The 15,677-nt window shown below is 38.6% G+C and overlaps 1 protein-coding gene across 2 annotated transcripts; it reads right to left on the reverse strand.

Moving 5' to 3' along the window:
• Window positions 1-11,916: 11,916 nt before the first annotated feature.
• On the reverse strand, window positions 11,917-14,445 carry LOC121797387 (regulatory protein NPR5-like). 2 transcript variants are annotated; one of them, XM_042196145.1, is made up of 3 exons: window positions 13,762-14,445; window positions 12,257-13,197; window positions 11,917-12,100 (listed from the first exon to the last, which is right to left on the reverse strand). In XM_042196145.1, the coding sequence occupies exons 1-2, from the start codon at window positions 14,218-14,220 to the stop codon at window positions 12,283-12,285; spliced, it is 1,374 nt and encodes a 457-aa protein (XP_042052079.1). In that variant the 5' UTR covers window positions 14,221-14,445; the 3' UTR covers window positions 11,917-12,100; window positions 12,257-12,282. The 2 variants fall into 2 exon arrangements, with proteins under 2 accessions (XP_042052079.1, XP_042052078.1); XM_042196144.1 differs by lacking the exon at window positions 11,917-12,100 and having other exon boundaries at window positions 12,186-13,197.
• Between the last annotated feature and the right edge of the window lie 1,232 nt (window positions 14,446-15,677).

Below are 15,677 nucleotides of genomic sequence, written 5' to 3' on the forward strand. Positions count from 1 at the left end.
GATCTCTCGCTATGGCGGCGCGCGAGCGCTCGCGCGCGGCGCGCGCGAGCTCGCTCTCGGAGAGCTGCTCTCTCTCTCGCTCTCTGAGGGAGGAGCATGCGGAGAGATAGAGAGAGAGAGAGCGAGAAGAGATAGAAGAGCCGAGAGAGAGAGAAGAGAGAGAGAGAGAGAAGAGAGAAATCTGTCTCTCTCTCTCTCTCTCTCTCTCTCTCTCTCTCTCTCTCTCTCTCTCTCTCTCTCTCTCTCTCTCTCTCTCTCTCTCTCTCTCTCTCTCTCTCTCTCTCATGGTTTTATTATTCAGGCCCTGCATAATCATGAAACATTAATAGCATGCTCTTTTTTTAACTGATTACACGGTTTACACAAGAAAAAATTGTCCATATATGTAGATAATGGTTTCAGATATAGCAGTATTTATTTTAAAACAAAAAAAACAGGTTTTAGTTCGTAACTACTTTACGTTAAGTAACATTTACACCAAATTTACTTAAAATGTTCAGGTTGCATGATTTAGATTCAATTAAATTGAAATTTAAACGCATGGCATATTTGCAAGTTCTTGCTACTTAAGAAATAAAATCGTCCATGTGGAAACAATCACCAAAAAAATTATTTATAAAAAATAAAAACTGATATTCCACCCGAATAATGGCGGCTCAACCTTCTCACTATTTGGGGGGCAATTCCCGTCTCCAAATTTCTTCACATATACTCTTGTGCTAGTTGAGATATTTTTGAGCACAAAATTTAAAAAATTAATATTTAAAAATTAAAGAATGTACTACTTTTTCACTTTTTACAAATTTTTCAAAACTTCCCCACGTAAGCCGATTTTTTTAATTTGTAGAATTGGTCAAAACGTGTAGCCAAAACTTGTTTTTATTATTGCATTTCACCTTCTCGTTTTCAAATACAAATTAAAATTCAAGCAAAATAAACATCAAAATTAATTTGGTTAGAGGATCCACAATGGTCGGATGATCATCCGGCCTAGTGATTGCCACATTTCTTAGTCTGGCATTTCCTTCTGCAGTGGTTTCGCCCTAGTGTCCGCTCTATCAATTAAAACTCATTTTACATTTAATTTTAATGTTATTATTTTTTATTTTCATTTCAATTACTAAATTACCAAAACATATTATATTAAACCCCACAAATTTAAAAAAACACCTACATTACTTAATTTTAATAAAACTACAACATACTTAATTAAATAAAAAAAATCCAAATTACTAAATTTTAAAAAAACCTAACTAGTCATCTAAATCTAGCTTCTTGCTCAAATTCTTGATCATCTTCTCAAGCCTCCGTTGGGCTTCCGGATTGGTTTCCAGATGAAGGTTGTTTTGTGCGCCAAGTATAAACCTATACTTGCACACCTCACGAAAACCACCGAACTCCTGGATCATTGGGGCCACGAGCTGAATAGACGGAGCCAATCCAGACACGACCGCCTTCCCTTTGGTCTGGGCTCTGGCATTCATGTTGCCAACAGGACTCCTAAAAGTAGACGTAGGCGTGCCGGAACTCCCTTCCGGCTCAGCATTGAGATCCATAGGCGATGGGCCGATGCTCGTGTAACCTCCACTGGCGGTGTTCTTCGTCCGCTTCGCAACTAAGGTTGCGGTCGGTATCCCTCCGTCGAACTTCGGCTTGTCCTTCAAGATCAGCCAAATGTTGTAGAACTTGAACTGACCGTACTTCGACTGGTACTTGGCCATCGACTTCTGGATTACATCCTCCTTGCTCTCACCGCTGCCCCTTCCTTCCCTGAACTTCATGTAGATATCCATGAAGTTGTTGACGTGGAGCTTGAGCCGATCCTAACACTTGCGGAGCTGCTCATTGTTTCACTTGTACACCCAACTCGGTGAAGCCGAGTTGTATCTGGCCTCAATGAGATCCCACATCCTGGCAGAAGTCTAGTGGTTGGCATTTACAGAATCCTCCGATATATCGACCTAACACCTAGCCACCTTCATGTACTCCTCCATGGTGTAGTCTGTACGCCCCACGACGTACTGATTGTTGGGATTGTTGGATGGGAGTGGGACTGAGACAGATGGCGCCTTTTCCTTCCGCGCCTTCCTCTTCTTCCTCCTCGTCGCCTCAGGAGCGGTATGAAATAATAAACGTATCAGATCCATACTTGATGGAGAAAAGAGAAAAGAAAGAGAGTAGGGAAGTGATAGTTGTGTGTGAAAGAAGTGAATGAGGGAGATAGTATTTATAAAGTTTGGAATAAAAAAAGAAATGCAAAAACGCAACGCACTCGTCCTCGTCCGCCGCCTTGCAATAGACGGACGACGCGTCGGGCGGACGACCTAGACGACCGAACTTTCGGTCGTGTGACTTGTCCGCCCGATCTTGAAACCATTATGGATGCTCTTATGAATTGTGAAGAAGGGATTTGAAACTATGTCATAACAAAACAAGCGCCTTAGCCAATTCAGCAATTATGTAATATATAGTACTTTTGCTCGAATTTTACTTAAGTACTATAAAACGTGTAAGCAAAATTTGTTTTAAAAAATGTGCGTTTTTAAAAATGAGTTTCACTCACATGTTTTTTTACGTTTTGGCTACTCAGTTTTGTAATAATATTTATATTCTTATGTGACCTATGTATCGATTGGTTTTAAAATTAAAGTTCAAGTTCATAATATTAAAAGTTAAAATGATTCTAATTTTAAAAACGACACTGTGATGGATTGGTTTCGATTAAAGAATTAGAATCGAGTGTATTAATAACCCTCCTCTCTTGCCTCTAATTAAGATAATATAATGTGTTTATATATATCTATTTATATATGTATATGTACGAAAGGTATTTCTGTATATGTATGTAGGGTAGTGTTAATCTCCTTTTCCTCCCTTAGATTTAAGTTTCTTCTTAATTGGAACCGTTAGATTTGAGGGATGGACGATCCGGATGAGAAGCTTACTAATGATCCCGTCCTTGCATTATTAGGGCCCTTTTGTGCATTATATGGGTAAATTAGTAAATGTACAGTACCAAAACTGCCCAAAAATGGAATGTGCGAAATTTAAGAGGGATTTTGCTATCACATTCCATCTACTCCCTCAATTCATCACTGTAAATTGTCTCCCTACATTCCCACCACTCTCTAAACCCTAGCCACCACCTGAAGCAACCGGAAATCTACAGAGGGACCGCGATTTTTGGAAGGTTTGCTATCCAAACATTATTCCCGTAGTGCGCGACCATCTTGTTGAAGGTTACGAAAAGGTAGGGTTTCAAAAAGGTTAATTTTTCTGTAATACTCACCGTGAATCGGCAATATCTGCCGCCTACCATCCCACCTTCTCGTCGATTCAATAATTTATCCCCAAAAAAGTCTCTGTTTTCAAACTCACCTTGGTCTCGATTTGCTGAAATCAAAAATCTGTTTTCCTTTTTTTTGTTAGGGTTCTGCCTATTATTAGATGTGAAATTATTTTCTGGTTTACCATGCTTTAGTTGCAGATTTTGTCGACGAAATCTTAGCAGGTTTTGATATTTGTTTCGTCTCGCAGATACATTATGATGAAGAGAGTCCGACCTTCAAGATCTCAACCAACGGCGGCTGAAGGTGAGGGATCTATTTCATTTGCATGTAGAATTCCTGGTGTTTATGTACATCATTTAGTATTCCTTGGTGCATTTGTCGGCGGGTTTTTTGTAAATGGGGGGTAGGTGAATGTAATTTTCTGTTGTGCATTACTTGATTGATTGGGTACATTATTAGTCACTGTTTACACATTATTCGTCAAGTGTTATCCATTATTTGACTGATTGTGTATACGGGTGATTGGGTGAATGCAATATTCCTATGCGCATTATTTGATTGAATCTATACATTATTTAACTATTAGTATTCATTATTTATCAATTAATAGGTATTATTTAACTACTTGTGTACATGGGTGAATGCAATATTTCTGTGTGCATTATTTTATTGAATCTGTACATTATTTAGCTAGTAATTTACATTATTTGTCAAGTATTGAGCATTATGTAATTGCTTGTGTACATGAGCGAATAGGTGAAAGCATTATTCCTGTGTGCATTTTTTTTATTGAATCTGTACATTATGTAGCTAGAAGTTTACATTATTTATCAAGTATTAAACATTATTTGACTGCTTGTGTACTTGGGTGAATGGCTGAATGCAATATTCTTGTGTGCATTATTTTATTGAATCTGTACATTATTTAGCTAATAGTTTACATTATTTGTCATGTATTGGGTATTATGTGACTGCTTGTGTACATGGGTGAATAAGTAAATGTCATATTCCTTTGTGCATTATTTGAATGCCTTTGTACATTATTTATCTATTTTTATACATTATTTCTCAAGTATTATGCATTATTTGACTGCTTGTGTATATGAATCTAGTTGGTGCAATGTAATATTCCGTTGTGCATTATCTAATTGCTTATGTACATTATTTAGCAAGTATTATACATCGACCATCAAGTATTATACATTCAATCATGTTCTGATGTTGTATGTTGGACAGCAGTGAAGCAGCTTAGATTGGACATCGACGAAGCGGTCGATGATGTAATTCCAGTTGGAATTGCCCAGAAATTCCGGGAGAGATTAGCAGAGGCCGGGACAAGTACAACTCAGGAAGAGCCTGAGCATAGGAAACTAAGGGGGATGAAGGTCAGCCTCAGATATGGCCACTTGTGGGGAAGTGCTATGCAAACTAAATTGTTGTATTACTTGTATACAATCATAACAAAAATCACAGTACATACATTGTATATCACTGATTAGATAGATTACATTTTACAGTATTATTTGTACATTACATTTATCGATTAATACTACCCCCTAGTCGAGATGATAAATAAAGCCCAGAGGAAGGACTGATACTCGTGGACATTAGTTATGGTTGCGTTGCTTAAACCATACTACACCCTAGCCCCAAGGATTGCTAAACCCTTGGGGAATAATTGAAACGTGCCCCAAACAAGCAACCAGTGCCAATCTTAAACTATTCATGAAATTGTATAACATAAACAAACAAAACGGTTCAGAAAACATATACATTGCAGTTCACAAATCGTCCATTATATAGTCAATAACATGCATTACCTAGTACAATTTGGTGCATTATGTGTATCGGCTTAAACTACTACCCTAGCGATGCTGATAACTAAACCATAGAAGAAGGACTGATACTCGTGGACTTTAGTTACAGTTGCGTTGCTTGAACCATACTACACCCTAGCCCCAAGGATTGCTAAACCCTTGGGGAATCAGTGAAACGTGCCCCAAACAAGCAACCAGTGTCAATCTTAAACTATTCGTGAAATTGTATAACATAAACAAACAAAACAGTTCAAAAAACATATACATTGCAGTTCGCAAATCGTCCATTATATAGTCAATAACAGGCATTACCTAGTACAATTTGGTGCATTATGTGTATCGGCTTAAACTACTACCCTAGCGAAGCTGATAACTAAACCATAGAAGAAGGACTGATACTCGTGTACTTTAGTTATGGTTGCGTTGCTTAAACCATACTACACCCTAGCCCCAAAGATTTCTAAACCCTTGGGGAATGATTGAAACGTGCCCCAAACAAGCAAACAGTGCCAATCTTAAACTACTACCCTAGCGACGCTGATAACTAAACCATAGAAGAAGGACTGATACTTGTGTACTTTAGTTACGGTTGCGTTGCTTAAACCATACTACACCCTTGCCCCAAAGATTTCTAAACCCTTGGGGAATGATTGAAACGTGCCCCAAACAAGCAAACAGTGCCAATCTTAAATTAATCATGAAATTGTATAACATAAACAAACAAAACGGTTCAGAAAACATATACATTGCAGTTCACAAATCGTCCATTATATAGTCAATAACATGCATTACCTAGTACAATTTGGTGCATTATGTGTATCGGCTTAAACTACTGCCCTGACGACGCTGATAACTAAACCATAGAAGAAGGACTGATACTCGTGTACTTTAGTTACGGTTGCGTTGCTTGAACCATATTACACCCTAGCCCCAAGGATTGCTAAACCCTTGGGGAATGAGTGAAACGTGGGCCAAACAAGCAAACAGTGTCAATCTTAAACTATTCGTGAAATTGTATAACATAAACAAACAAAACGGCTCAAAACACTTATACATTACAGTTCACACATCGTGCATTATATAACCCATAACATGCATTACGTAGTACAATTTGGTGCATTATGTGTATCGGCTTCCTCTATGGTGCACTAAATAATTTACGCCAATAATACAGTTTCATTGCAGCGTGGAATAGGGAGAGAGAAAGAGTTCAGCGATGGAGTAGGGAGAGAAACACATTTGGTGGGTGTGATTTTAGAAGATAACCGCCAAGATCTTCAAAGGAGAAAAACATGGAAGTTACCATAACAAACAATTTAGTGATTCCCTCTTTTATCATTTTCGGTTTTTTAGTGTATTTAATTTAATTGTAAAAATCAATAATTTAGGCCCTATGATCTTGGAAATAAACGGCTGAGATGAAGAAGGAGATTTGAGAAAATGTAGAAAAAGGATATGAATACATCCCATTACTATATATATAGTAATGGTGATATATATAATACATTAATGTGTATATTAATATAGGTGTATGTGCATGTGTGTCGGTGGAATTGTGAATTAGTGTTAAATTAGTTTATTACTAAACTAATATACAATTTCTAAATTGACCCTTTAATGAGAAACGGTTGATATGCGTAAGTTATGGTGATTATTGATGACTTAATAAAATGATTGTTTATTAATTCAGTTATTTCACCAAATGTGAATCGCCGTATAAAAAACGGTTGTTGCATAACACTCTATATGCAAAGTGACACCATCTTTCATGAAAGGGCATGCAACACCTATATATATGTGTTCTCATGCACGAGAAAAACACACCCACAATTACAGAGTACATATGTACATAAAAGGCAACGATATACACATATATTATACTTTAGAAGTATTGGATTCTTTATCCATTAAAAGAATCATTAAAGGTTTGAGGTCAAAGAGGGGATAAACTTCAAAAGGTGGGTTTCAACCTCTACATCAAATGAAGAAAGCATGGATGGAGGTTGGTGCTTTTATCTCTACTTTATAGTATAAATGTTGTGGTTGAATTAATTCAAATCTAGAATTAGATTTCATTATCGAAATCATTAAAGTTGAGATATGGCTTACAAGTTTTACCAATTTTGCAAATTAGAAAAAAGTTTCCATTTTAAGAATCTATACTCTATATTCTTCTCAGAATAGAAAAAACCCACATACGCCTCTTCTCAAACTCAGAGGTTCCTCCCATATGTATGGATGGGTTAATCTGTAAGTTACGAATAAAAATACATCATTTAATGATGTCAATTTTAAATTGTAATCACATAGTATAACATCTCCAAAAAAATACTCCATCACATATACTAACCGACTAAGTACTTGACTACGTTTAAAAAAAAGTACTATCACATTTACCAGGTAATATTATTTCAGCCTATATAATCCCGTTCAAAGAAAAAAAAAAGATCAATAATATGATACTCATCTACTACCAGAAAACAACAATTTCCTATAGCTGCATTAATACGTACACACAAAAATGAATAAGAAGAAAAATACTTAAATTAAGGGTTCTTTTGATATATGAAATTAGAATTGCATTGAAATTCTATAAAATTGAATTTAAAGGAACTGAATTTTAATTCAATTTCAGATTCATTGTTTGGTAAAATGAAAATAATTGATATGAAATTTAACTTAGAATTACACACCACCCTACACACTCACTGAATACACACACTACATGTAACCACACATACAATACACACACTACATGTAACCACACATACAATACACACACTACATGTAACCACACATATAATACACACACTACATCGTCACACATTGCGCACACAAAAATTGCATTGTTTATGTATAGTGTGAGCGTGTGCACTCTGTGTATGTGTATTGTGTGAGTGTATGAACACTCTGTGTATGTATTATAATTATGTGTGTGTGCACATTGTGTGAATGTGTCTAATTTTATAGTTTTATGAAATTCCAAATATCTACTTTAGATATGAAATTCAAATTTTGGAATTGAGATGATTTGTAATTATAATTCAATTCCAAATCTAAATATTTTATGGTACCAAACATTGAATTGAAATTGAAGTCTCCAATTTTACATCCCCAATTCCATAATACCAAACGGAGCATAAGCAAAATAGAATTAATTTTCGTTACCTCTTGAAATATTCATACGGAAGCAAAAGCGATTTCACGAACAGAATCATTTATTAATATTTGATAAAACAACATATCTGTTTGTGAACTCAAGAAGGTAGTGTCAAGTGAAGAAACTTAAATAATATTTGAAAACTAATTAATCATGGAATAAGTGAAAAACGGAGGGTGTTTGTTAAGGACCTAAATCCGTAACGTCGATTTCCACACAAAATCAAGAAACGAGATGTCGTCGTTGTCGAGCGCCCAACGTTGGGTCGTGACTTGGACGACAAAAAAGGGGCGGTTGAGCGCGAGATCAGCCTCGTCGGCAACCTTAGGAGATGTTTCTTGTTTGCTACTCAATTGAGTCAAAAGAATGATAATTTCATATATTGATTGAATGAATAAAAAAGATAACAGTCTATCCTATTTATAATGCTACTGACTTAATGAACAAGAAAACAAAGATATAGAAAAAGATATGCTAAATCCCTATAATATCTAAACTAAATAATAATAATAGAGGTTCGTATCAACTCCCCCACGGTTAAAATCCATCTTGTCCTCAAGGTGGGAACCACGAAGCAAAAAGGAGAGTTGAAAGCAGACGCTTAAGCAAGGCAACTCCTCCTGGATCAAACACACACCGAACAGATGAACGTCTCCCTTCTTCACTTCCATAAAAAATCAACAAAGGAGACCCAACTTTGTCGGAAAAATTCCTTGTCAAATCGAAAAGCTTGTCCACGCCTCCCAGAATGCCCAAGCATGGCATGTCATTATTCGGAGGGATCAACCTTGCATCTTTGTCGAGCAATGCTGATCGATGATTCATACTTGGAACATCACCGACATTCAAATCCACATAGACACAAGCAATTACGGGCAAATCGGTGTAAGCACCATCTCCTTTCTTGCCCCAACAATTTCCAACAACATTTTTGGATGACCCTTGAACAACATTGAGTGAGGCGATTATCTTCTCTACTTCACCAATAGAACCATCCTCCTCTTTATCTTCTAGCAATGTCTCCTCCTTTTCACCAATCTTCTCATCATATACCCCAATGAGCACTTGCGGTGACTCATTGTCGTTCTTGACCATCCCTTTGTTCTTGACGAACTCTTCAGGGGACTCGTTGTTTGGAACATCAAGAGAAGCGCCATCATTGTGAACATCGGTAACGTCATTGGGAACATCATCACCGAATACTATCGTGGGAGTATTATCAGTTTTCTCTTCGGCTAAATTCTCATCTTGAATGTTCTCCTCAAACTCCTCCCCATCATCTGCATAACATAGAATGCGTTGTTTACACACATGTCCCATCACCCATTTCTCGGGACAGTGCCAGCAGAGACCCAACCTGGACCGTTCTGACTTCTCCGCCTGGGAGACCCGTATTAGCGGCAGGCGTGGCTGCTCTGGAGTTTGACTGGTCACACGCGCAGGCTGATTGTACAGGTCCCGCGTTGGCTTTTCGGTGGAGTAGCGGGGCTGGTGGGAGGCGGGCTGGACTCGCGCTCTCACCTCCTCCCGAGGGCGAGGTCGGTCCCAGCACGTCTCCGAGCGTCGGGGCCGGTCAACGGTCGGATAGCCGCGGTCCTGCTGTTGAGCCGGTGGGTCCCAGCACGTTGGGCGGTGCCGCTGCGTTGCGGTTGGCGGGTAGCGATCAAACCCTAATTGGGTCTTATGATCTCCGCGATCATATAGGTGGCTACCCCTCTCGACGTAGCCACCGCGGTGTCGGGGCCAGGCGTCTTGCGCGCGATCGCGGTACCCGATGGGCTGGTATCTCGGCCGTGGGCGACGATCAGGTGGATCCAAGTGGTGTGAGACGTAGGGTGATTCTGGATCAGGCCACGACGGCGGATGAAGTACTTCCACCCGGCTGCTCGGAGGGTCCCAACTGGTTACACGGCGAGGTTGGGCCGGCTGGTAGGGACGGAATGGCTGTGTGGCCTGAGGGAAGTCATATTGACGACGGCGATAGCCGGCGTAGTCGTATGACATGTTGACGGACTGAGGCGTGGCTGTGGTGGATGATGATCGTCTGATTTCGACGCGGCACGCGGGACCGTCGGCGTTGCAGAAGTAGTGTTGTCCTGCGGCTAGAGCTCGGCGGACAGGCGGGACTCGACAACCAAAGCAGTTGCTGTGCGCGGAATGTTTTCCGTAGGGCAACGGTGTAGCTTCAGTTCGAGATGGTGGGAGGGTCAGCTCTCAATGAAAGCACCAGTTGTTAAGGACCTAAATCCGTAACGTCGATTTCCACACAAAATCAAGAAACGAGATGTCGTCGTTGTCGAGCGCCCAACGTTGGGTCGTGACTTGGACGACAAAAAAGGGGCGGTTGAGCGCGAGATCAGCCTCGTCGGCAACCTTAGGAGATGTTTCTTATTTGCTACTCAATTGAGTCAAAAGAATGATAATTTCATATATTGATTGAATGAATAAAAAAGATAACAGTCTATCCTATTTATAATGCTACTGACTTAATGAACAAGAAAACAAAGATATAGAAAAAGATATGCTAAATCCCTATAATATCTAAACTAAATAATAATAATAGAGGTTCGTATCAGTGTTTGTTTCTCCCATCATTAGAATCTCATCACTAAATTAATTCAAAAGACGATATTAGGGGGGCGTTCAAACTATCAAACGTGTAGAATATGATTATATCAAAAAAATAATTAAATAAAAGAAAAATGCTACACTATTGCCAGAATGCATGAAACGGCTCTGCAATTTGCCCTAGTCAACATCAATCCCAAAAATAAACAAATTTAGATCTAGAGCAAATTAATTTAGGGGTAACAAGAATTAATTAATACGATATTCGGAATTCAATGTTAATTCAATATTACCTCGTATTTTATTCCAAACTTCAATTTATACCGATGCAATAAGTTATTTGTGAAACAAGTCTCTAGTAATAAGCTTGGTGGCAATTTATTAGTTAGAATCGACAAGTATTCTAAGGCAAAAAAACGTAGAAATATCTATCTAGGGTTTTTGGCTGAGCCCCAAACAAGTAAAAGTGGATACAAAAGGAGGATCAAATATGGAACGAATCCAAAATCACGATTTACCAACTAAAATAAATTGCTTTGTTATGTCACACTCAATGTTGCATTCATGCTAGACAACCAATCAATTTGTCTAAAGCTAAATGATGCCCCTCTTAAAATCCACAAAAATTCCAATCAAACCTCTCATCACCCAATATAAATGCATTATAATATATGTATACACACTCACACAAATTGTAATATATCTATGCATAATTATTAAATCATACATAGAAGAAATTAGAAAAGGAAGAGACAGCTCACCTCCCTCATTATAAAAAATTCTGCTCTTTTGTTTTTCTTCTTTCTAATTATTAATTTGTTTTAAACAAAGTCTAATGCCCCAACAAGGTCCCAAAAGACCAATACCCCACCCACCATCACTACTAGAAACCAAAACATCCATTCTTGGAAAAAAAATATCATGATTATAATATTGAATGGAATAAAAACAGACAATAAATTCGTATATAAACTAGAATATAATTGAGGGTAAGGTTAGCTACAATAAAATAATGTATATCAGTTTCTAAACAATGATTGAATTCAATAATCGATTCCATGCATATTTGATGATATTGGTATAGATAATGTGTGTATATTATTGAATTAAATTTATTTATTGAAAATATAGCCATGAAACAAAAAGGATTGACAGGTTGAAAAGATTGACCTGTGTCCTCCATCCATCACAGCAAAGAACTTGGATACTGGTACTGAACTTGTCCCCATCTCTCAACTTCTTATCATTGTATATCATGTTAATGTCTAAATCCAATTCATCAAAGCAGAAGTGACAGACACAGCAGACAAAATCCATATTACTACTCAACTAAAACCTCATCCCATGAAATGAGAAAAAGAAATTGATTTCATTCAACTAATTAGTCATATATTGGAAACAAAAGACAAGAGCATACATACCCCAAGAGAGAGAAATAGGATTGTTTTCAGTACTGATGCTGATGATGATACATTGAAGCATCATGTCTATTGATAGCTGCTTCTCTTTGGCTTCCATGGCTGCTTGTCTCCTCCCCTTCACTCATCTTCAAATACACCATTCTCGAATCAAGATTCTGATCCCGGCCACTCATCGGGGGATATATGGAGGCAGACGCCCCCGTCCCGGCCTCCACATTCCCCTCCTCCCTCGATATAACCATCGCGGCCGACTGAACAAGCTCGAGGCAAAGCCTGAGCTTATTCGGCTCGATGTGAGTGAGCCCCGGGACGGCCCCCTTGAAGAGAAAATCCGATGTTAGGGTTCGGAGGACGTCCAGGGGCGTGATCCCATCGACCGTCCTCACATTGGGGTCGGCATGGTGGTCGAGCAGCACCGCCACCATGTCCGGCGACACCATGTCGGCGGCCACGTGCAGCGGCGTCTTCCCGGAGGGCCCCGCAGGGTAATTGACATCGGCGGCACCGAGCTCCAGCAGCGCCTTGACGACCTCACGGCTGCAATTCTCGACCGCATAATGCAAGGCTAATGCCTCGTCCAGATTGAGGCCTTCTCCCATCACCATCAGCTTCACGAGCTCCACGTCGGACGAGTCGAGGGCGCGGCGCATGCGGCGGATCTTCTGGTCGTCGAGGTGCTCCCCGAGGTCTTGCTGGTGGTGGTGGTGCTGGTGCGGCATTAGGGAGCGCCGCGCCAGGGAGGACTTGAGCCGGAGCTCCTCGATCTTGGCTACCACGTCGATGGGGAGGTGCTTTGCGAGGACCTCCGGTGGGAGACCGGATTTGCCGACGAGGTGGGAGCAGGTGGTCCATAGCTGGTGCATTTCCTGCTTTCTAGAAGCGATTAGGACCTTCATGACATTCTCAATTGAGGCCTTCTCCACCATGCTAGCCAATTGTTTCTGCACATGAATTTTTTTTTTAATTTCAAACACAATTTTATTATGTAGTTTGATTTCAATATTGGCATTAAAGGTTTTGGTTTGCTCTTCAACTAAAAAACCAAATGGGGAAAAGGTAGGTTGTGTGGGGAGAAATAAATAATTAATGTGATCACTGTGGAGAGACAAGACTAGAGATAGAGAGAGCCAAATGTAGAAACTTTGCAGTGAAGGATCAGAAAGTTGGGGAAAATCCATTCAACAAAAGCACATGAAATCAAGAAATTTGAAAGAAGAAGAAGGTGATGAATTCATTAAACGTCGATTCTTCCGAAAGCAGTAGATTTGAGGATGAAGACACCACAATTAATTCAATCATGATTTGAGCAAGAAATAACAGAAATTCTTCTCCCCACTCAAATTCCGGTGCATCACTAAATTTTATTTTAAGGATCCAATTTCCAACGCCCTCGACAATTACTAGCTACCGCATTCAAAAATTTCAACACTGCTGATAAACAGTGCAACCAATAAATATATTCTACCCCTATTAAAAAAAAGATCCGTATTAGGGAAAATCAAAACCTGGGTAAGCAAAGCGAGCTGTTCGACGCCGAAAGATCTAGCGGCGGCGAGGGTGTCGAGGGCGAGATCGACAGCGGAGGTGCAATGCGTGTGCCAGCAGCCGCGCTCGCCGCAATTGGGGCGCGGCTCGTGTTTCTGAGGTACAATCGAGACCTGCCCACTGTACAAGAACTGAAGCATGAGGAGAAAAACCTCATATCCAACCGAGTTCACTGGTATGACAGCTGGCCCAGGCCCTCGCGGAGAGGAGGCTGGGCCGGGGCCCATCCGGAGCGGGTCCTGGGCATCGGGCCCGCAGAAGAACTTGCGGAAGAAGAGGCTCCGGGCAGCCAGAATGCAACGGTGCGCGTGAACCATACGCCCCTCCACGCTGAAGGTGACGTCGCTGAAGGCCTGGCCGTTGATCAACAGATTCAGGTAGTCTAGAGAGAGAGATCTTAACGACTCTTCTGGGCTCATTGTTTTTTTTCTTACTGTGTGTTTTTCTCTACAGATTGATGGATGGATATATATATATATATATGTATATATCTGAAGTGAGAGAGGGAGATAGATCGAGGAGCTTGTTTTAAGGATTCCTCTTCTTCAATTCAACTCTGTTGATGATCTACTGTGCTTATTTCTTTCTCTCTTTCACTCTACCTATGTGGTGAGATATTTCTAGAGAGAGACTATGATGTGAGTAGAAATACAAATTAATTAGGCGGCTCAGATTAATATTCTTCACTTTTTTTTATTAACTTGGTCCTTCATTTCGGGCCTAATTACACATTAAAATATATGGAAACATAAGACATTAAATTAATTAGGTCTAAGCATGTTTTTAGTTAGTTAGTGCTCCTGATTAATGATTTTTCTTGGAGTTTAATAGTTTATCACTGCCTATCCTTTTATATTTCTTAAATACACCGTCGATAGCCTTCCTTTTATGAAATTTGTCATAAACTCACATTATGGAGCTCAATCAATTATAATTTTTTGGATTCATTCATTATATATGTATCGGCCATTTGTATTAATTACACATGTTAATTTGTGTATGAAATTTGAGTCGGAACTAATTTAGAACATATCAGTGTTAAAAAGCAACAAAATGAAAACTGCAAGGAAATTGAAAATACTCTCAGCTACGTAATCTACTAATGACATGATTTGAGAATTCTCTCTATTGATTTTAGAGAAATTTTTATTTAAATTTACCTTAAAAAATGAGGTATTTAATTAGCTCATGTCATACTCTAAGATTATTCGGACATCCTATCATTGGATTTAACTCAATACTATGATAATAAAAAAATTCTTGAAAGAAGTAATTTTATTTTATTACTATTATTATATATTGCAACTTTTGCCAACAAAATAGAATCGTCGGCTAGTCAACTCTAAGGAGCGAATATGTAATATTTTATGAGAGAAAAATATATAAGAAGTATTTTATTTAGGTATATTTGTAGTAACGGTCTTATTTTTTTAAAAGAAATATTAATAATGGTTTCGTTCCTCCTCCGATGATAGTCGACCTATCATTGAGATAATATTAAGTCTTAAATGATGCTTACGCCTAAAAAGGTCGTAAATGATGCTTATCAAAGAGTTTGATGCACTAATGACATAGCTATGTTTTTAGAATAATGAAAAATTGTATCAAATAGAATAAGATCAAATTATTTTGAAGTAGAAGTATAATTAATTACATACATACTTCTAAGACTAATTTGACCCTATTTGTAATCGTAGGAAAAAAAATGTACCATTACAATTATTCTTAATAATTTATTATTATTTCAAAAAATATGTAATTAACTTTATTCTTGAAAATATCATCAATTATTAAAAGATTCACAATAAAATTTTAGATAGAATAATTATTCATAGTAAAAATTTCTCCTTTTACTGCAAAGTAAAAATTGAAAAAA

This window comes from Salvia splendens, chromosome 3 (assembly GCF_004379255.2).
Source record: "Salvia splendens isolate huo1 chromosome 3, SspV2, whole genome shotgun sequence".
NCBI lineage: Eukaryota > Viridiplantae > Streptophyta > Magnoliopsida > Lamiales > Lamiaceae > Salvia > Salvia splendens.